This window comes from Leptonychotes weddellii, chromosome 5, assembly GCF_054177405.1.
Source record: "Leptonychotes weddellii isolate Sample4059 chromosome 5, ASM5417740v2, whole genome shotgun sequence".
Taxonomy (NCBI): domain Eukaryota; kingdom Metazoa; phylum Chordata; class Mammalia; order Carnivora; family Phocidae; genus Leptonychotes; species Leptonychotes weddellii.
Genome location: NC_138373.1, coordinates 83,469,327 through 83,493,223, shown reverse-complemented (window position 1 = coordinate 83,493,223; position 23,897 = coordinate 83,469,327). Strand labels below are relative to the sequence as shown.

The 23,897-nt window shown below is 36.6% G+C and overlaps 1 protein-coding gene across 8 annotated transcripts in view; it reads left to right on the top strand.

The window, feature by feature from the left end:
* ABCC9 (ATP binding cassette subfamily C member 9) overlaps positions 1 to 23,897 on the top strand; it is a 137,585-nt gene that overhangs the window by 55,631 nt on the left and 58,057 nt on the right. For all 8 annotated transcript variants that reach the window (XM_081821328.1, XM_081821325.1, XM_081821329.1 and 5 more), the window contains 6 exons: positions 5,337 to 5,409; positions 6,314 to 6,419; positions 14,996 to 15,034; positions 16,404 to 16,505; positions 18,165 to 18,249; positions 19,558 to 19,638. In XM_081821328.1, the coding sequence (XP_081677454.1) occupies positions 5,337 to 5,409; positions 6,314 to 6,419; positions 14,996 to 15,034; positions 16,404 to 16,505; positions 18,165 to 18,249; positions 19,558 to 19,638 (486 nt within the window). The remainder of the gene's footprint in view (positions 1 to 5,336; positions 5,410 to 6,313; positions 6,420 to 14,995; positions 15,035 to 16,403; positions 16,506 to 18,164; positions 18,250 to 19,557; positions 19,639 to 23,897) is intronic.

The following is a 23,897-nucleotide window of genomic DNA, read 5'->3' as shown; positions in this document are numbered from 1 at the left end:
GTTCTAGTAGTTCCCTAACAATTATAATGTGTAGATAGGGTATGAAGTACTAGGCTATGACAAAGTCTGGAATGAGAGAGTAGGAAGGGCCTTCTGTGCTTCTTACTTCCAATTATGCCCACATAACAAGTAATATATGCATGACTACAGAAACAGGATCAGTTTTTTTTTAATTGACATTTTCTATTCAATATAGTGAGAGTCTAAAAATACATCTTTTCCATGTGACTTACTAAATTTGTTTTTATTTTGAATGTAAAAAAAAGAGGCTATCATTTGTTTTTCTAAAGTTGACCTTTCATGCACCAAAAAAAACACACGCAAAAAAAAGCAAAAAACTCGAAAAACTGCTTAGCAATGGGCACTGCAGTTTCAGGCCCACCATCAAGCCTTTAAGTTTTTATTCATGGTGGAAATTCTCAAGTTGGTAATAACTCATTTGTCTTTTTGAAATCTTTTTTTTATTGTGAAATAGAACATGTCTCCAGAAAAGTACATAAAATATATATGTACCATTAAATGAAAAAGTGAACCCCTATGCAACCAGCAAGTAAAGAACATCACCGGTTCCCTCCGAAGTTCCTCCCAATGCACACATTTGCTGTTCCCTCTCCTATCTCTCCAAGAAACAATTGCCACCCTGAATTTTATCGTCATCATTTCCTTGGTTACCCCTGCTATGCATGCTTCCCTAAAAACATATTTTAGTTGTTTTAAGTTTAAACGTGTGCTTGTGTGTGCGTGTGTTTTGTTTCTTTTGCTTATTATGTATGTCTAGTTAATCCGGATCATCATGTGAAGATGTACTTCATTATTCTCATTACTGTGTAACATTTCAATGTATGAATGTGCCAAAATTTATTTGTCTGTTCTACTTTTGATGGGCTTTTGGTTATTTTTCCATTTGGGGCTATTGTGAACAATTGCCAAGTCACGGGGTCTGTGCATCCTCAACTTTCCCAGATAATGGAAAATTGTTTCCCCATGTGGTTGTGCCAATTTACACTTTCACCAATGGGGGCTGAGAGTTCTGGTTGCCCTGCATCTTCACCAGTGCTTCCAGTATTTTGCCAAAGTGTGTATTATGAGGAGGTGCCATTGTATCTTGTGCTTTTTATTTACTTTTATTTACTTTTCTGATTTCTACTGAGGTTGAGCATCTTTTCACGTATACATTGGCCAGGTGGATTTTGATTTCCTCTTTTGTGACTTGCCAGCTTATTTGTTCCCTCCACCTTTAAAAAATTCTGGGTACTACTTCTTTATACTTTATACCTTAGCTGTTTTGGCAGTTATATGTTACAGAACTCTTCTTCCATTTAGAGCTTGGCTTTATCGTATCAGAAGTTGTTAATTTTAGTGTAGTCTGGTTTATATAACTTTTCCTTATGGCTGATGCTTTGGGGTTTTTTGTCTCATTTAAGAAAACTTTCCCTGCCAGAGGTCATGAAGATGATTTATATTAGCTTCTAAAATCTTTGAAGCTACACCTTTCCCTTTTAATTCTTGAATCAACCTTGGATCCATCTTTGTGTTTGGTATGAAGTAGGGATGTGATGTAGAAGGGAAATCAGTAACAAACAATTTTGGTTGAAATTTAGCAGTAGTAAATTTAGTGGCAGTAATTTTACTACATTTAGTAGTGAGTCTGTAAACTCTGATTTAATTTTTTATATGACATCCGGTTGTTCCAGTTCCTCATATCGGTCATTGTCCCCACTGACATTCAGTGTAGTCTCATACACACTTCAAGGATCTTTATATGTCTAGACTGATTGCTGGCCTCTATTATTATTTTTTTTCATTGGTTTCTCTCACCCAGATTCCACTGTTATGATCATTATAACTTTCTAATAAGCATTGACATATTTTAGGACAAGTTCTTATATGTTATTGTTTTTCTTCTGAAATATCTTAGCTATTCTTGTCCCCTTTGTGGGAACGAGGCTTAGTGTGCTTCAGGGCTTACAGCTCTGAATTTGTCCTTTTCTTTATACTTGGACTTGGTATTTCCTTACTCCTTGTTTTAATGAACTTCTTTACAAACTACAGTTTATTCAGCATTTTTCCTTATTTTTGCTTATTTTCAGCAGGAGGAAATGGACGATGGTTTGTGTAATGTCCTGCCTTTAAATTCTTAAAAAATTATTTAATTGAAGTAAAATTCACATAGCATAAAATTAACTGTTTTAAAGTGAACAATTCAGTGACATTTAGTACATTCACGATATTGTGCAACCACCACCTCTCTCCCATTGCAAAATATTTTTATCATCCCAAAGGGAAATCCCATACCCATTAAGCAGTCACCCCCCATTTACCCCTATTTCTTACCACTGGCAACCACCAATCTGCTTTCTGTCTTTACGGATTTATCTGTTCTGGATATTTTATATAAATGGGTCATGCAATAGGTAACTTGCATCTGTCTAGTTCCTTCCTTTACTTTTTTTCTTAAAGATTTTATTTATTTATTTGACAGTGAGAGAGAGAGTACAAGCAGGGGGAGCAGCAGGCAGAGGAAGAGGGAGAAGCAGGCTCCCTGTGGAGCAGGGAGCCCGATGCAGGGCTCGATCCCAGGACCCTGGGATCATGATCAGAGCCGAAGGCAGATGCTTAACTGACTGAGCCACCCAGGCACCCCCTTCCTTTACTTTTAATACATTCTTTCCCCTTATCCATGATCCCCACTCCTGTTCTGTACCACTCCCCTGCCATTATGGTACAAGCTCTAATGTGCTCAATATATGTGCCTAAACATACTCATATCCTTGTAAAATATGTAAAAAGCATCTATGTGCTTTCGGTCTCCTGAAATGTTTTCATGATGGTTTGCTCCTTCTTACAACACTACTCTGTTCTGTAGTATACATCACTGTATTTTCCTTATCCGCTAGGAATGGACACTGGCTTTGCCTCCATCTTCCTTCTATCACAAACCATGCTATGATGTTCATTTTTGTACTTACCCTTTTATGGACCTTTGCAAAGATGTATATGTTGCCTGATTTTCCAAGGTCAAACAAATATTTAGGGAAACCTAGGATTTTAACCCTGGTGGAGACATGAGACTATTTTGTAAAAGGCAGGAGGGAGTGGAAGTGCAGATTGCCGCAGGAGAGACTAACTTGGACCCTCTTCCATCATCCTTCTTGAACGGAGGTTGTCCCCTCTTTTACTTCTGTGTAGCGACACTGCATTCTTCTAGCTCCTTCCCTGCTGCTTTCAGACCATCTTTTCAACTCTCACACCTTTGTGAAGTTTTGGCATTTTCTACCTTTGTGGACCTGTTTCCCTGTCCATCTCCCTAGCTTACTTGGTGCCATGCATGGATGTGGTTTAAACTTCCAAGTGCACAGCTCTTTAGTATCCCAGCCCAGAAATCTCTTACTCTGCTCTCACTCCATTTCTACTACCTTGCCTGTGGTCATACCTGGCCACCACTGGGAACTGCTCTCCTCCAAAATCTTAAACTCTATTGTGTCAGGCAGTCACTGACCCCAGAACCCTACTTCCAGCTCTCTCAGGCCTCACCATTGCTGACATTGCTTTTTAACCTTATCGAGACCTCCAGCAACTTGAGCCACTTCTTTTTCCCTCAGTCCTTTAGCACTTTCTGTAACCAATCCAACTTCGTGCTTTCGACACTCCTAGAAGAGGCTACCGAGCACTATAGAGGAAATGACACAATGGACTGGTTGGCAGAGCCACACATTTAGGATCTCCCCGCTCCGATGCCCCTCAGTAGTTCCTGGCAATCCTTTACGTGCCTCCCGTCAGCATTAGTTTCCTCAGCCTCCCATGGCTCTTCAGCTTTCAGCACTGTCTTCTCACCTCCTTCCATGTCCCATTTGACTTTTTCTCTCTGCCAATAAGCCTCACTCTCAGTTCGTTGAAAACACAAGATTATCGGGGAGGGCCTTTCTCAGTTCCACGCTGGCCCACTTCCAAACCCAGTTATATTTGCAGCTCCTTGAGCCTCAGAGAAACAGGGATCCTCAGGCTGTTTAAATTTTTGGAGCGTCATTTATCAGTTAGCCACAGTATCTTAAACCTCTAACCCAGCCAGCTCTAGTCATTATTTCCCACATGTTTCATAGTTTTCTGATCCTGCGCCTATTTGTATTGTAGGTCTTTACCCCCAAATGCCTTCATTGTAATTCAATATATTTTCCAAAACTAGCTGAAAGACTTCTTCTTCCAAAAAAAATTTTAAACCCCATCTCAGACATAAATGGTTTTCTTTCTCAACTGTGAATGGTTTTCTTTTTGTTACCCTTATTTGCCTGTCCCCTCTATTTGTTACTTAGCCCATACTGTCTTGTACTGTACTTGCTCCTGTCCATGGTCTATTTACTCAACTGGCTACAAGCTCCAAGCAAGTAGGCAGGAGGTATTATATCTTTTTTGTAGCCCACATCGATACAAACAAAGCACCTCACAAAGAGTGGGTGCTCAGCAAATATATGTAAAGCAATCAGTAATGCAGCCCTTCCATGCCACCCTCCTCCTGGGGCTAATTTCATGTACATCTATGTGACGGATATTACTAAATGAGCTACATTTTACAAGTTAGAGAAAACCTATGTGGAAAATTGCAACCTTGTCTTTTCAAGCAACTTCCGTCCTTTGGTTCTGTTGTACCTCTTTTGTTTCCCATTTTTGTAACTATTAAAACTATCAAGTCCACCTCATGCCTGTTAAATAGATTGCTTTGGATGACTATAGGTCTTGTGATCTTTGCTGGTTGTTGAGGTTTATCCCACCAGTATATGTTACCTCATTTCTGTGTTTTATGCCACTCTTCCTTTTACTCTTTGTTTTAACTTCATTGAATAGAGATTAATCCACACAGTTCAGGAAATTCCTTTATTACAAAACCTTCCTCCTGGTAACAGAATCATTTTGTTGGAATAATTTGTCATTATTTCCACTCTATACATTGCATCACCAGGATACTGGGAATTGCCTAGCACTGGAAAAGTAATCAGTGTTGGGGTTACATTAAAAAATATTTGGGATGATTGCTTTTTAAGAATACTCACATGTAAATGATCTAGTAATCCCGAATTTTCAGAGAAAATTGTAATTTTTAGCTTATTCATAATATCACTAATTCAAAGACCCTCCTTTCACTTCCATTCTTTTTTGTTCTTCATTTATACCTCTCAATAGCTAGAACTCTAAATTAGAATTTCACCACTGTGTGTTCTACCTTATACTGAAAGTCTTTCAGTGCTCTAAATAGAAAACATATTTTAATTGGAATTATTCTATAACACCAAATATATATATATATAATTTTATAATTTAATTTATATGTTCTTCTTTTCTAGGTCACAAATGGTTACTTTTCATGGGGCAGTGGTTTAGCTACATTATCAAATATAGATATTCGAATTCCAACAGGTAAGTCATTTGTTACTCATTTTTTAATTGTTAATTATCACAACCCTGGATTTCCAAGATAATTGATCTTAACAAAAAAAAAAGACTTTTTAAACATTATAAACATTATTTATAGTTGTTTATTTGCACCATGTAGCTCATGAGCCACTATATCATTGTGGAAATGACTGGAAATGCTAAGACTTGCTTTTCACTATGGAGTGTGTAGACATTTGGACAAGTTATTTACTGCCCAAATAAGCTGTTATCAGCTCGTTTGCTGATTAGTCCATTTAAATAATGGGGTAGTTGATTTTTTGTTTTGTTTGAGAAAGGATTTAAAGAAAGACTATTTAAGAGAATTGTTTTCTATCCCTGAAGACAACTAAAGTTTTCAAGATATTTAAGGCTCAAATGCCCACTAATTTTTATTTAAAATGTCTAGGTAATTGAATAAAAATACATTTTTGACCTGGCCTGATGGCAAATAGGTTGGGATTTTTCTATTTTACATGCATATCAAAGTATCAAATTGGAGAAGATGTCTTAATGCCAGCCTAAATCCCTTTCATCCCAATTATCAATCTGAGTCAAAACTGCCCTCTCCTGAGTGAATTGAATAATAAAATTAAAACTAATCGAGATTATTTAGGCAATTATTTCATTGCTCTCTCCATTAATGTCAGCCATTCTCATAGTTGGAAACAGTAAAGTAAGACCTATATCTTTTAATTTTTCTCTCCTTTTTCAAAAAAACTTGTGTATCAGAGAAAGGAGTTATATATACCAAATATATACCTTATTGCTGGAGACCAAATGTGAGCCATTGATTTTGAAACATCAGCCTTTCTAAATGTATTTTGGGTTTATTTTACGAAGAGGATTCTATGTCCTCCTGTTCTTATCCTTTGTTTGATTTCTCTAGGTCAGTTGACCATGATTGTGGGCCAAGTGGGATGTGGGAAGTCTTCTCTTCTTCTTGCTATTCTTGGTGAAATGCAGGCACTGGAAGGCAAAGTTCACTGGAGCAAGTATGTCTATTTTTAATTGGTTTCTATTGCTCTGTCATACATCTGATGATCTTCCAAGGGAAGAAATTAGAGCAATAGATTCCTAGGTTGGGAATCTGAGGATCCCCTCAGAAATAGGTACAGCTTTTTAGTAGAAACCTTAAATGTCATAAATTAAAAATTATAAAACAGTTTCTTACAGAGGTTTAAAATAGCATAAACTAGTATGATTGGGATTGTAAAGTTAAAAGTTAAATGGGTAACATTCAAAGAAATAATTTGAAAATTCATCCTGTGTTAAAAGAAGTTATGGAAAACTGACATTATTCGGAAAGCTTAAAGGCAAACAGAACTGTAATGGTTCGGTGTTCAGTGAAGAAATACCAAATAATATTTTCCAAAATCTTCATAAGGGACTGAGAAATCAGCCATTTCTTTTCACACCCAATTTAAAGTAGACACTAGAAATATCTAGTAAGAGACATATGGGTAGGTCAGAGTGATATGGTGTGTCACTGTAAAGGCATGAAAAAGGAAATATCTAGCATGGGGTTTCTTCTGAATATTTGAACGGTTGACTTGCGGCCTTCAAAGCACATTGCAGTAATAAAGTGACTCAGAACCATAATATTATATAATTGTGTAATAAAGTGTTAATCCTATTTATTTAGTTCGACCTACCTCGTAGATTCCCCATAAGCAGTTTATGAAGCAATTGGCTACAGCTTATCTAAGAAATTGGATTGTAGACCAGTGGTTCTCAACCAGGTGTGATTTTGCTCCTGGGGGAGATATTTTTGGTTGTCACGCTGGGGAAATAGGCTGCTTCTGATCTTGTTGGTAGAGGCTAGGGTTGCTGATAAACATTTTACAGTGCACAGGACTCCCCTCTCCCGGCCACACAAAACAAGGAATCATCTGGCTCCAAACTTCAGTTGTGCCGAGGTTGGGAAACTTTGCTCTAGATCTGTAGATGTTTGCTCATATTTTGCACCCCACCATTGTGAACTCTATTGCTGCTGACTCCACTGTTTACACACAGATATGTCTCAAGAGTGAGTAAAGACTATTTAAAGGCATTTTTAGAATTGACTCTATGTTAAACTCTAGTGAAGAGAAGAAAATGCGTGGATGTGAAATTTGAAGGAAACATCCTATATTTGGTATCATGGACAAAAGAAGGAGACTGAGAAATGTTGAGTGTACATTTTATTCCTAGTGGGCCAACTGAAAAGACGGTAGACATGAAACTATTTAGTGAATATCCGGAAGAGAGCTTGGTAAATAATTGCTACCTACAGTTTGTTTCATGACAAGTTCCTGGTGATCATTAAGGTCAGGCACCAGGCGGTCTGCCCTGTCACTATCTCCTTCCATCTTACAGGTTTTGAGAAGTAGGTTTTACTTGATTAAATTATATTGTGTGACGTGTTCAACCATAATCAAGTTATTTGGGTTTTATTTTTACCTTTGTTTCACTGTCATTAAAACAGAAAGAAAGAATGGGAAACCATGACAGAAGAAGCTTGAGATTTTATTTTCAGACCTCTAGGATGTTCTTCTAATCTAGTCATCTCTAGTGTGAAATTTAAGATCCCACTTAGGCCAGATCAACTTCCAATATTATCATTAATATCTTTATCATTTTGTTAATGGATAAATAAATGATATGCTACTTAGGAAAGTATTTTACATAATCTAGGGGCACCTGGGTGGCTCAGTCGGTTGGGCATCCAACTCTTGATTCCGGCTCAGGTCATGATCTCGGGGTCCTGGGATGAGCTCTGCATCAGGCTCCGTGCTCAGTGGGGAGTCTCCTTGCCCCTCTCCCCCTCCCCACTCTCTCTCTCTCTCAAATAAATAAATAAAATATTTTTTAAAAATAAGTAAAATAACATAGTATAATAAAGCTTGAAAAATAAAGATAAAGATATCAAAAAAATAAGATTTAAGTAATCTGAGACGTGAATGGGTAGAAATGCATGCACTAGAGTCCTGCGTATTTATAAAACATGGAGCACAGATTCCACTCTGAGCTTCATGAAAGCTAGGCAAAAAGGAAACTAGAGATAAAAACATGCAGTTACTCAACTGAGGTTAAGAAATCTTTCTTATGGATCCTAATAATAAAAGCTAATAAAAAAGATTATATCTTAGAGATAAAGCCAATAGGATGAAGGTGTAAGAAGGGATTTAAGATAATTCTAAGTATTTATAAAATCCTCATAATTTAAAAATCATCTTTTTATGAACACTTGCCTTCACAGACAGTAATTCCATCTCTTAATGGCAGAAGGACTGAGATTTTCTTCAAATACTGTTTGTGTTGGCTTAGAGACACAACTCTTAAAAACTAAGTCTCTAAGATTCGATAAACTAACACAAATTCTATTTTCCTTTAACTACAAGAATTACTTAATTTTCTTCCATGGTATCCTTAATCTCTGATAAAACATATTTTCAGATCAGGAATATTCAGAAGATACTGACCTTCTTTTAAAGAGTTATTCATTCCATAAGAGGTTGTTGTGCCTAGTCCAATAAGGAAAGGCATAGAAATGTTATTAGAGTGAAGCTAATTTAGAAATGATCAGTATTGTGGTTTGTCTCCCTCTCTGGTTTCGTCTTGTTTCATTTTTCCCTCCCAAACCATAAGAGACTTTTAATCTCAGGAAACAAACTGAGGATTGCTGGAGTAGAGGGGTGTGGGAGGGATGGGGTGGCTGGGTGATGGACATTGGGGAGGGTATGTACTATGGTGAGCACTGTGAATTGTGTAAGACTGTTGAATCACAGACCTGTGCCTCTGAAACAAATAATACATTATATTTTAATAAAAAATTTTAAAAAAAGAAATGATAGGTTGATGATGTGCAAATGCTAAGAAGTATTATATGTTTGATATTGTTGAAAGCTCAAAAAAAAAAAAAACCCAATAAACTAAATGTTAGCATAAGGCATCAAGTGCCTTGCTGTCATTATTTCACCATTGCATGTATCTCTGGTTGCATGAATTTTATTTTTACATGTGTTCTCATAGACTGGCATGAGCAAAGTCCAATAAAGTACTTTGCCCTATTGTGGTGATAAATATTTACTTTAGGCGGGAGAGAAGGTACTGCTGCTCATCTAGGACACACCTACATGGATAGAACCAGGTACACAAAGACCTCTATAGATGTTTCTTTGGAAATTGCTACCTTTGACCTAGTCTGCCATGTTGTAGCCCCAGAAGAGAAAGGTGAGAGAGACAAGGAAGGGACTAAAAAATTTTCCAAAATTGTCAGAATGTCAGGGTTTTTACTCCTGCATCTTGGTGTGCTCAATATTTGTTGAAAAGCAAATGTTCTGGGGTGCCTGGGTGGCACAGTTGGTTGAGCGTCTGACTCTTGGTTTCGGCTCAGGTCATGGTCTCAGGGTTGCGGGTTTGAACCTTGAGAAGGGCTCGGCATTCAGTGCAGATTCTGTCTCCCTCTGCCCCTCCCCCTCCTCTCTAAAAATAAATCTGAAAGAAAGAAAGAAAGAAAGAAAGAAAGAAAGAAAGAAAGAAAGAAAGAAAGAAAGAAAGAAAAAGAAAGAAAGAAAAGAAAGAAAGAAAAGCAAATGTTCTGCCTGAATGAATTTGTTTTCCCTAGTTGTCTTAATAAACAGTAATTCCTACTGACATCTTAGGAGCTAGAACTAAACTGCTCTACCTAATGGGCGGTTCCAGTGAGGGAGTCTGGAATGTGTAATAAGTGTGGTAATCATGTGAGACACGACATCATTTGTTTTTGGTTTCCCTTTCTTTCCCTTTCCCTCTTGCCCAAGCTATTAACAATCCTCCTGTCAGGCCCCATATGTGCTGATGTTCTATCTTCTAGTGTCTTGATATAATCAGCTTTGTAACAGTGGTTCAATTATTCTAAGACAGGTGAATTGAGAAGTTACTCCTTTTCATGTGACTTTGCCTGGTAAGAAGGAATAATAACACATTGAGTCAGCTTTCCTGGATTAGATATAATACAGCATGTTTGTGTCCACATCTAGCTCCCATTCTAAATTTTAGCTTGCAAAAGTCACTCTTTCCCATTCCATAGGTATCATCCATGATACTTGAAAGTTGCTAGCTCTCAAGTTTAATTTTTACTCTTGAAAGAAAATACATTCAAATCCTGCATGCAGAAGGGAAATCTTATGCCATTTTCCAGAAGAGGATTTTCCATATGACCCCTTTGTTTTCTTTTGTGGCTTTCAGTGCGGTTCACTGCCACAGTGAATGGTAGAGGATGGGTCTGGATGTGGTCCTGGTGATTTTCATGTAATCAAATAAGATCCGATGTTGGAAGTCAGAGATAATTCTATTGATTTTGGAAGAGAAAAATAGTCCTCCACAGTTGAATTCGATTAAACATATTACTGCTGTGTAGAAGGTTGTAGAGGTGGTCTTTAGAAGTTAAGGACTCTGAAGGACTATGGAAAACGAAAGAGTAAGATTTTTTTTTTTTTAATTTGTTCATGGAAGATGTCTACCTACAAAAGGAACCATATCTATTTTATCTTTCTTACTCTAATACTAGTATATCTTTGACATGCAGATCACTGTGTTAGTTGCTAGGGGAAAATAACTGAGCAAAATAAGTCAGGCCCTGTTCTCATGAAGCATACTGCTTAGCAGGGAAGGCCATAGGAAGTAAGAAAATAATTCCATAAGTAATTATTTAGTCAAATTTTTATAAATGCCAGGAAGAAGAAGTACAGGATTTTATAAGAACAAATAATAAGTAACCTAACTGACTTGAGTCTGTGGGGTCAACAGGCTTTTTTAGGGGAATGCATAAATGAATGATACTTGAACTTATATTTTAAGGATAAAGCAAAATTAAGGAGTCAAAAAAGTAAGGAGCTGCAATATAAGTGGAGATAGAAGGTGGGGAAGAATATTCGAATTCTTCTTCAGTCTTTCTGTGGTCTGTTGTAGTATCCTCTTCCTTTACATGGCCCTTAATGTATATCTTTGATTTCAGTTCTTCTCTATTAACAGCATACCAATGTACATTTCTGGCCAAGATCTTTCTTCTGAAGACCTAATAACTCCTCCAAAAAGCCTTATATGAGCTACATGTTGAACACATCCAAACTGAGTTCATATCCCTTATATCTCCAATGCCTACTTCCCCTGTATCTTGGCAGGGGTGTGTCCCCACCCACTGAAATCAGTTGGCGGATGCCCAAGTGAGAGCTCAAAGGTTCAACCTAGATTCTTTTCTCTCTCCATTGCCCCCACATTCCAACCAGTCACTTTCCTTCTGTCTGTCCTTAACATTGCTATGCCTATTTTAATTTGCCTAGTTCAGGAGAATTGCATTTGTGAACTATTCACTGTAATAACTCCTTCACCTTTCTTCATACTTTAGGAGATGTACCTTTCTGATGTGAAAATCTAATTACCTCTTGCTTATAATTTTTTTTTTTATTGACTGGCCAAAGCATACAAGAAATATTCCAAAAACCTTTGCATACTATACCAGACCTTTCATGATCTGGTCCCTGTCTAACTTCTTAAGCTCTTATCCTGCTATCCCTGTACCCTTACTATTGTGCTCTAGTAACTCTGAATTGCAGGCATTTCCCAGATGCACACATTTCCTCTGTAATGCCCTTCCTTAGATTGTTAGCCTCACTTTTTTTCTAGTGTCAACTCACATATTATCTCTTCGACAAAACCTTCTCTTATTCTTCCAGGTAGATTGAAATGTACCTTCTCTCCTGGTCCCTCTGTATTTTGTTTACGTAACTAATGTGGATGGTCTCCTTAGTAGACTGAGATACCCTATATCCAAAGCATGTTGTCTTTTTCTCTTTATCTGCTTCACATCTAGTCCAGCCCCAGGCTCTTTTCTATTTTTATTTGTGGAAAAACAGCACTCTCCCATCTCTGTCTCTATCTCTATCTCTATCCTGTCTCTGTCTATCTTTCTAATCTCAACCTACAGCCCCCTTCAACTACTACTCTAGCCCCTTTTGTCCGTTCCTCTTATACTCCTCTTGCCTTAGCCCACTGCACTCTGGTTTCTACCTCTGCCACTCCACTGAAACTGTTGAGTCCATCACTGGCATCCTAGTTTTTAAATTCACAGGGTACTTTCTGATCATTATGTTACTTGATTTCCTGGCCACTTGACATTGTTGCCCATACCTTTTCCTTTAACAGGTCTCCTTGCTTAAATTCCACTCACAGCTGAGTTTACCTCAAAGCATTTGCCTGCTCCTTTTGGTCCTTTCTCCAGTTTCTCTTCCTTAGCCATTTATTAAATACTGCTGTTTTTCAGGTTCTGACTTTGTCCCCTTCATTTCTGCCTCTGTATATACTCACCAGGCAATCAGATAGCTTCCTATGAATTTAGTTTCCTCTATCTGGTCCTGTACCTGTGTTCTATTATGAAACAAACTACAATTGTTGGAAGTCATTTATTGACTTTTCACTAATTAAAGATGGAATCCAAAGCCCTTGATACCTAAGGCATATATTAGGAGGGAAACATCACTACAAGGTCTTCATTTGTTTACCAGCTCTCTCTCCTAAGCTTCAAATTCTGCTTCCTGGCCATGGTCATTCGGGAATCCCTGGGGTACCTCAAACGGAATGTGTCTGATGTTGAATTTGCTATCTTCCCCCAACATATGCACTTCCTCATCTGTGTTCCCTGTCCACAACTTCTTCCTCTCCTGTATCCCCTCCCATCTTGGTATCTTTGAAGATTATCTACTTCTCTTCATTCATTCACCATTATTCTAATTCAAAGCACTGCCTTCATATCTTGATTACTGACCACTTCCAGTGGTCTCTCTGTCAGTCTAATCTTGCTCCTCCAATTCGTTTGGTACATTCTGCAATTAGAGTGATATATCTAAACTGAACCTATCTCACTCTCTCTTGTTTAAACCTTTTCAGTGTTTTTCTGTTGTTCTGAAGACAAGTTCAATAACTGTAAAAATGTTTTATGAGCCCCTTTGCTTTCTGGCTGTGCATGCTTTTTAAGTTCACTCATACTTTTTTTCTTCACTTGCCATTTACACCCACATTTTAGCCATGCCGAATTTACATCAGTTCCTTGTAAGGCCAGGATAACTCAAGACCATCAGTATGTGTTTTAGTGAGTCTGAAATACTCTTCACCTTTACTTCATCTAGCTCACTCTTGCTTGCCCCTCTGGCAGCAACTCTGCTGTATACCCTGGCTTGCCAAACGTGGACTGGATGTTCTTTTCCTAGGGAGATGATCAATATATACTTTAAAATTGATATTGAATAAATATAGTTGGAATTTAATGAATAGTAATTGAAAAAAACGGATGCCTTCCAAATTCATATGTCCAATCTGGGCTGACATTTTCAAACATCTGGTGAGCATTTTCATGAGTCTAATTGGCACTTCTGGCTGAATGGCCAGTGGGCAAATGAATCCATTAATTTCTGCCATACACCTGCTTTTCTTCATCTGTTTTCTGTCTTCCTCAAATTAACTAAAACCATTGAGGTCATTCACTGGCTTTTTACCATTAGAAAATCAGATTTCTCTATATCTAAAGCATATTATATGGAACTATCACTTAAGGGAAATTGTATATTTCATTTTTGTGTGTGTGAGCAACTTAAGTTAGGGAATAATCATTTTTGAGAGGGAATTTTTAGTCTGAGATAGTTTTTTCCTGCTTCCATTAACCATACCAAGATGTTATTAGCAATGTGCATGCGTGAAAATCTTATCATTAGTAGCTCAAAGCTAAACATCACCAGGCAACGTACTTAGGTATATTTTCTCCACAAAAGCATATGGTGTTTTCCAAAGCCAAATCAGATCTATTTTGGGGGTTCCATTGGACTTCAATTTTGTGTGTAGTTTTTGAATTCAGGTCTTTCAGAAGGATGGGATTCAATTAAATTATTAAAATTCAGAACAATAAAATGAATAGGTCTTCAGGTGTTTTTTTCCCCCATAACATAGACATAACTAAATGTTTTTAGACAAACACCTTTTTGTACATGAATCATATCAAACAATACTTAATTTTACCCAAATGTTGCAGTTTGACCTATTGTACATGTCTGTCTTTCTCACCAGTTCCTTAAGGGCCAGGCTGTGTCTAAACCTTTTAAGTTTAGAGCCCCCAAAATGTTCTTCTTTTCATGCCACAGGGTAGCTAATTAAGAATTTAAATAGATTAAATTTGAATTTTAAAGGTAGGGAGGCCTTGGAGATACCAAATCCTTATACAGACTAGGAAACTATTCTAGGAAGATTACCTAAATTTATACAGCTTGTTGGAACAGAGTTGGGGTAGAACTCAGGTCACTGTATGAACCCAGATTTTGTATGTAATAGAATAGTACTGTCTATCTTTTGGAAGCTTACTAAGTAATTATTTCCTAGCTGATGAAGATGTAAAAGAAAACTATTATCTGTCTGGTTTGTCTTTGAAATTAATATCAAAAACCATTTGGGAAACAGCTCTTGAATATGTTCAATGTTTATTTTATTTCCAACCTGATATATGCACACATTCATTCTATATTTATATTTCATAATTAATGAACATTGTTTGCCATACTTGCAGTGTAAATGAATCTGAACCTTCTTTTGAAGCAACCAGAAGGTATTATTTCTATTTTAATCTGCGTTTAATAAGAATAACTTTCTTCCTCAGACTTTACTTAATACTCAGTCTCTTACTCCTGGTCATTTTATTCATTCTTATAGTGTATGAAGTTTTTATTAAAATGTGCCTACATATTTCCAAAAGCAGTGGTTCCCAACACTTATAGGCTGTTAAAAAATTAACTTGCCAAACAAAATGGCCCATTGTGTCAATGGTTTTCCTCTCCATGATTCACAAAGTTCTCAACTTTGGCTGAAATTCAAACTGTTCTTTCTTAGCAAATTGGTTTTGGGACTTCATAAAATAAAAATGCAAGAATATGTATATTGTTTATGAGTTAAACAGTGATGGGATCTGTCCATAAACTAGAGATAGGAAGACTGGGGGGAGGGGAAGCAGACATGTCAGAAGTTGGGAACCACTGTTTTACTGTACATATGGTTATCTAAGAGACTACTAGCATACTGTGTATCATCATGTCTTTTAAACTCCTAAGACATAATGTTTCAGGATAATCACTGAGAATTTCTAATTACTCTTTTTCTTAACCTTACTATCTTTTAACCTTGATTCCTTAATTAGTACTTACAGACCATGAACTAACTGTGGAAGTGTGACTTTAAAGCTGACCCCTTTCTTACCCCAATCCCATCGTATTCTTTATCTTCAACTCACATGTATTTGTTACTGCAAATTAAAGTCTGATATATAGACATCTGGTAGAATTTGCAAGCATAAAAAAAAAAATGGGGGAGGAGGAAGAGGTTATAATTTTTTAAAAAATAAACTATTTCAATATGTTTTGAAATATGTAGTTTTTAGATGTGTGTTATTTCAATATTAAAATGGACTCCTCAATATATTATTCTTTGTTTTGAAATAATTATATATTACCTATTATCTTAAAATATGTTAATGTGATTAAGCCACAGACACAATACCAATTCATGTCTTTTTCTAAGGTCTGCATATAAAATTAATAATTACGTAAAGTGCTTTTAATAAAAAGTAAAAAGCTGTGGCAATCAGGGAGAGTGTGTTGCTATTTATCTTTTAATTATTTTTAAAATTACAGTCATTTTAGAAAGTAAATTTTCAATTTATTTAAACACTTCTTTAGCAAAGCAAAATTAAATTTTGCACATTGGGAGACATTTTGATTAAATTCAAATCCTTTTAATTTAGGTGAAATACTTAACCATTAAATAATAAGGTTGGTGGTTATTAAAATGTTCTTTCTTGGAAGTTTCCATTTCTGTGTCTGAGATATTTTATCAACTTTTATTTTCCTTAGTTTTACTAAAATACACACAGCACAACACCCTGGTATAATTTTGGCGTTTTGTTTTTCTTTTCCATTTTCCAGTAGGAACAGGTATTCTGTGGCTTATGCAGCTCAAAAGCCTTGGCTATTAAATGCTACAGTAGAAGAAAATATTACCTTTGGAAGTCCTTTCAACAAACAGAGGTAATTTGGAATGTATAAAATTTAGAACTAAAATGAGAAACTATTTCTAATCCTTATGTTTGGTCCATGGGAACCTTTATAGCCATGACTTCCTTTTTCCCTGCTTGCCTGCCTCCCTCCTCACTACCAGGTCTTCTGAGTCAACTTTTTAAAGAGCAGTCTTAGTGGAAGTCTCAGCCCATCTTGTACATTTATTGAGAACAACTTGTACACCAAACTAAACAGCTGAAATGGAATTGGGGGGGCAGGGGGAGTTACTGAGGTTATTGGTAAGTAGAAGGAAAAAAGCAAGGAGCAGAAGGAAAGTTACTGATGGAAAGAAGAATAATGTAGGATCTGAGAGGTCTAGTTACTGAGAGCAGCCAAAATACGCCATCTCTCAACCATCTTTAAATACCACCAGAGTGCACAAAGGCATAATCCTTTCATGAAGCCATCATCTCAGGACTGAGTCTTAAAACCCTAAGTCAAACCTTGAAAGTTAAGAATTAGGTCAGGGGAGAGGCATGAGGAGGGGAGGGAAGAGGAAAGCAGATAGTGTGGGAGGAAGAACCTAAATTACATGGGAACATTTGAGGCCTGGGGAACAAACCATTCAGGAAAGGATTTATGTGTATCGACAGTGGCAAACTAGTTTATAAATAAAAGCTGAAATGATGTAGTGGAGTGCCTTAAAAGACAACTGGATATAATTCAGTGCATTCTGGGGAGGCGCTGTAAGTTTTAGAAAGGGGAATAGCGAAGTAAATGTGATGTTTAGTCTGGAAGTGTAATGGCGGATACATACAAGATGAATATGAATTAGTAGCAAGGAGACATTTAGATGTTTGTTGGAATAATCGTCCAGGCATGCAGTGTTCATTGCCTACACTTGGGGGTGACTGCAGAAATAGAAAAGAAGAGACGGTTGACAGAAAACCATTCTAGAAAAAGAATGGAAAAGTAAGAGCAGGGAAGAAGAGGGATTATTCAAGAATGACTTTTTAATATTTTAAAACTAGATGATTGAGAAAATGAAACTATGGATATTTTCCCCAGCCTTCCCTATCTCTATGCTTCCCTAAACTTCCAGTTTATCATTTCTGGTCCCAGCCTTAGATCTATTTGAGTATCGTCAATCCTGAACACCTTCTATTTCTCCTCCCTTCTGCATGCATGACCATATGCAAACACCCACCTGCAGCCTGTGTTTCAACTTGAGTGAGCCTCCTGTTGTCCCTGAGATGCACCATGACCTTTTCACCTTTGTGCAGTTCCTAAAGCTTCCTTTCCCTCATTTTATTCTGGGCAAATTACAACTCATCCTTCTGGGTACAGCTTATGTGTTGCCTCCTTTGCAAAGCCGTCACTAATTTCTCAGAGTGGTCAGCCATTTCTATGTATTCTAGGAGCATTTTACACCTACCTCTGCTGTAGTGCCTAAGGAGATCCATTTTATTATATGTTTCTTTATCAGTCTTCTGCTCCATTTGGTAGTTTTATAAGAGTGGGAACCAATATCTAATTAGCTTTGTGTCCACAAACCTACTGTAGAGGCTAATCCGTACTAAATTGTTCAACAAATGTTGTATTTCGGCTTCCAAGATATTGAACCTGGGACTTACTTTCTGGGCAGTATATTAATAGTGATCTAAAAATTCAAAATAATTTCTCCCAAAGGTACAAAGCTGTTACAGATGCCTGTTCTCTTCAGCCAGATATTGACTTACTACCTTTTGGAGACCAAACTGAAATTGGAGAGAGGGTGAGCTATGTATAGTTTAAACAATAAACAAAAATCTAGAAAAGTCTTCTGGTTGTCTTTAACCTTTAATGGAGCATAATGAAATCTGAGAGTATAGGAGCTGTGTGTTGTCCTAGTGACAGGTTCCAGAAACAGGAGCACAGGAGCTTTAATTCCACTCTTAAGTATTTGTTGGGTAACCACCATCTATGTAACATCATGCTAGCTACTAGAGAGTTCTTAAGGAATATAAAGCAGTTCCTGCCTTTGATCAAATGTATTTTTCCTTACTTGGAGTTGAAATTGAGATTATTTCTGACTTCTTCCACTCTTGTCCACATCTATTTATTCTTGTTAACGTGTCCTTTTTTTTTTCTTTGTGTAAACATGTTTTACAGTGATGTCATACTATTCTGGGCAGCTAAAAAATATTTATGCCTGTATATAATCTTTATAACAATTTTGGCTAAAATTTTTTGACCCTTATAGGTTTCAAGTACTGGGCAAAAATTTTATGCATTATCTATGTTTACAGCAAATTTGTTATATGGGTGTTATCATCTTCTGCATATTGCAGCTGAGGAAACTAACCTGAGAAACGTTGAAGAACTTGCCCAGTTAGCGGTGTAGCTGGGATTCATCTAACTCTGTAGTCTGTGTTCTTAATGCCTATTCTTGATTGCAGCACAGTATAGTATTTAAGAGTATGGACTTGTAGTTTCCTCGTGTGTAAAGGGAATGATACCTATATATTGGAATTGCTATAAGGAATAGAAGAAATAAGGAATGTAAAGGCATTCACACAAGCCTAGCACATACCAAGTGCTCCATATAGTTTAAAAATGTTTATAATTAGTATTTGATTATATAAATTATAATTAGTACTTGATATATAGTACTGCTATATAGTTCTGTTGAACATAATTGGTAATATCAAATTTAAGAGGTATATGTTAAGTAAGCTACAGACACAATTCACAAAACTAGTAAAAATTCTGGAGTTACTTGCTGTGTTTAGCACTCAACTCACCATGTGTTTGGTTATTGATATTTTTGTACAGCAGAGCTGTCTATCAGAGTGAAAAAAGGATTTATGTTAACAGTCAAAAATTATCTTAATATAAAGTATTGACCAGTACTTTATAAAGTATTAATATAATTATAAAGCATTGACCAGAAAATAGACAATTTTCATTTTACCTTAACAATGTTATCACAATTTAATTAATAAATTACCATTAATTTAAGATTTTTTAAAAAGAAGTTTGTATTTTAAAGAGAATTTTTACTATTGGAAAGGGTGGATGTTTATGGTTATTTCTTCTCTAGGGCATCAACCTGAGTGGGGGTCAGAGGCAAAGAATCTGTGTGGCACGAGCTCTCTATCAAAATACCAACATTGTCTTTTTGGTGAGAATATGACCTTTATTTCTACCTCATTTTTCCCTCTGGACAAATGAGCCTTTAGAGACAAGTCAAGTGACTGAAGGACAGACAGTTTAACTTCTGAAATCATAAAGAATATAAAGGAAACAAAATTCCATAGTCCAAACATAAGGTTGAAAGTTGGGGTATCCGGATTGGTGTCCAAGTGACTTAGGTGCCCTAAATTGTTGCTTATATGAGTTTCATAACCATGAGGATCATTAATGAAAAAGTCTGTATGGTGTTGGATCAACTGGACAGGATCATGTCTTCTCATTTATATTTGCTGACAAAAAAAGGACTAGAAAATATACTCTTGGTGGACAGAGAGGTAAAGTGAGCATAGTACTCCATTACAGTGGTATGCAATTCAAGCTGTGCATGAGCTTTGACTGTGAAGCTTTCTAAAACTATAGAAATTTTGGTACCACTCTCGACCTACCAAATCATAATTTATGAGGGTAGAGTCTAGAGTCTGAATCTTAAAAGAGCTCCTTGGATGAATCTCATGTATATCCTGGGTAAAAAACTTGGTTCTACCTATGGATCCATAAACAGAATTTGATGGTTATGTTGATTATGAATTTTGTTCTAGTTTGGTTCCTCCAGCAGGAGGTAGCCAAAATAACTTAACTTACAAGTATGTATATTAGAGACCAGTAGACTATGTAAATGCATTCTTCCTCTGCCTTCTCCTTCTGTGCAATTATTCACCATTTATAAATCTGGTTTCCAGACTTACTTTAGAGTTTTCACTCCATCTAATATCTAGAAGCTCTTCAAAAAGTAGGTTGGTTTTGGAGTTTCCCACTAAATTTGGATCTATTGCTGGGGATAGGAATAAAATTTGGACACACTGGAAATGGTTAATATCCCTAAGAATACCTGTCCCCAAAATTTTCCAGAAAAACACACCATTAAAACCAAAGCAGGATCTAGCAGTAACTTATGTAATTGTAAATCCCTTTCACAGTGGATAGACCCATAACTGGCAATGACTTCTCGAATTTGGGGATCATTTAATGGCTGACCTACCTGAAGACCAAATGACTTGGGAATCTGAAAGAGACCAAGGTTCTCTGGGTGTAGTATTCTATCCCTGTTCATTCCATTGCCATCAATTTAATGACCCTTACTTATTTCAGTTGTAGAGTCATGGAATTCAAAGAAGTCATAGGATTAATTTATCGTAGATTCCCATCCATTCTTTGTAGGATTACTTTTCACATCGCCTCTAAGAGCTTTTTTTCAAAAGGACCTGCGCCCAACGTGGGGCTCGCACCCACGACCCTGAGATTAAGAGTCTCGTGCTCTACCGACTGAGCTGGCCGGGCACATGCCTTTAAGAGCTTTTTGATGACTCTCTCTCAAGACAGATTGCTTAACTTCAAGGTGGCCTTTTCCTTGTTGGTCAGTGTATAAATTTCCTATTGCTGCCATAACAAATTGCCATAATTGGTGATTTAAATAATATGTACAATGTGATGGTTCTGTAGATTAGAAGTCCAATATGGATCTCACTGAGTGAAAATCCACGTCAGCAGGACTGTGTTCTCTTCTGGAGGCTCCAGGGGAGAGTCCATTTCCTTGCCTTTTACAACTTCTAGAGGCTGCCCACACTCTTAGGCTCATGGCCACATTCATCATCAAAGCCAGCAACTTTGTATCTCTGACCTTTTTTACTACTCACATCTTCCTCTCTACACAGCTGGGAAAGTTCTCTGCTCTTGAAGATTCATGTAATTAGTTTGGACCTATCTGGATTATCCAGAATAATCTTCCAATCTCAAGGTCTTTAATCTTAATCATATGTGCAAAGTCCCATTTACCATGTAAGGCAACGTATTTACAGGTTCTGGGAATTAGGACACGGACATCTTTGGGAGCTGTTATCCTGCCTACCACGGATAGCTCTTATTGGAAAGTTAGTATATGATTAAAATTTGCTTCTGTGGATTTTTCATTAATTGGTTTTCCTTCTGCTTCTGCAGCAGCATGTATTTCTTTTATGCAGCCATATTCAACATTTTAATATTATTTCCACAACTTGCCTTAATTTACTTTTCTCTAAACTAAGCAAGCTTAGTATTTTTAATTCTTCCACAATAATATAATTTCTATAACTTTTGTTAATCCTGGATATAATAGTGCTCGTCAGAGTCCCTTTGAAAAAAATGTGTTCTAGATGCACTCTGGTCAGTTCAGATAACCTTTAAACTATTGGATCTTATGATCTAAATATTGTATGTACTTCATTGGAACCTGAAACTGAATAATATTTTAGCAGCAAAAAAGATACTGTTTATGTGTTTTAATAATTACCTCAAAATGATATCTTACACTTCCATTGTTTAAAAATTCACAAAGCACTCAGTGTTATCCCATCTGATTTTTACGAGTGTGCTGTGAGGGTAGATGGTATCCCCATGTTAGATGAAGAAACATATGCATAGAGTTCCTTACCCAAGGACTAATGACTAGTGAGTGGCAAAGTCTGGGCTAGAATAGCATGTCTGTTGAGTACTGTTTTTCTGATCAGCAAAGATTCTCTGGTATTAAAAATTATATATTACTGTCAAATTACTACCTATATTGTTCTATTTTCCCCTTCCTTTTGCCTTCCCCCCTTTATCTCCTTCTCTTCCTAGCTTCCTCCTTCCATTCCTCCATCTCTCTCTTCCCTTTTCCAACCCTTCCTCTTCCTCCCTTCCTTCCACCCTTCCTTCCCTCCTTCTTTCCATCCATTAATATTTAGTGAATGTCCTCAGTGCCATCTTCTGTGCTGGGTGGAGGAAACAAAGGAGAAAAAGACATTTCTCCTATCTTTAAGGACCTTGAGCAAATAATTACTTGGATGATGTTATGTTTTGCTTTAATTAACTTTATCATATGAGCCTTTGCACAATATCAAAGCCAAGTGGAAACATCTTAATGATGTTTCAAGTATATTAGTTATTTTTGAAGCTTTATGGCATCTATAAATGTACTGTGTGTATCAGTGAATATACTTATGTTATTTTCAAAAGTATATCCATGCAAAGCTTATACTACTTACACATTTTCATTGAATATAGGAAGAATATATTAGTGAGAACTGTATATATCTATATAAAAATAAATAATATGCTCTTGAAAATAAAGAATTGTTTATTCACTGAATTAGTCTTTTGACAAATTGTCTTGCTTTCTTTAAAAAAAGTATCTCCCCAAAATATTAATATACAAACTGAATCTTAAGGAATGATTCTCAACTCATCAAACTTAGATTTTTATTAAGTTGTAAAAAATATTACATTTGATTGTAACACCAAGATGCTCCATAATGAAGCTATGGCACATAAATGATAGCAACCACTCTTAAAGGCTTTCTGTGGTGTAGGCATGATTCTAAGTACATTAACTCACTTAATTCTCAGAACAACCCTATTAATTTTGGCATCATTGCTATTATTATTATTATTATTATTGCTATTTATGAATGAGGATGCTGAGGCTTTGGGGGATAATTTATCCAGAGTCACACAGTAATAGAGAAGCAAGGATACAAACCCTGATGGCCTGATTGCATAGCCTGTATTCTTTTTTTAAATTTTATTTTATTATGTTATGTTAATCACCATACATTACATCATTAGTTTTTTTTTCACAGTGCTTTTTTTTTTTATTCTTATGTTAATCCCCATACATTACATCATTAGTTTTTGATGTAGTGTTCCATGATTCTTTGTTTGCGTATAACACCCAGTACTCCATTCAATACGTGCCCTCTTTAATACCCATCACCAGGCTAACCCATCCTTCCACCCCCTCCCCTCTAGAACCTTCAGTTTGTTTCTCAGAGTCCATAGTCTCTCATGGGTCTTCTCCCCCTCTAATTTCCCACCTTTCATTTTTCCTTCCTACTATCTTCTTTTACTTTCTTTTTTTTAACATATATTATTTGTTTCAGAGGTACAGGTCTGTGATTCATCAGTCTTACACAATTCACAGCGCTCACCATAGCACATACCCTCCCCAATGTCTATCACCAAGCCACCCCACCCCTCCCACCCCCCCACCACTCCAGCAACCCTCAGTTTGTTTCCTGAGATTAAGAATCCCTCATTTCAGTGAGATCATATGATACATGTCTTTCTCTGGTTGACTTATTTCACTTAGCATAATACCCTCTAGTTTCTTCCACGTCATTGCAAATGGCAAGATTTCATTTTTTGATGGTTGCATAATATTCCATTGTGTATATA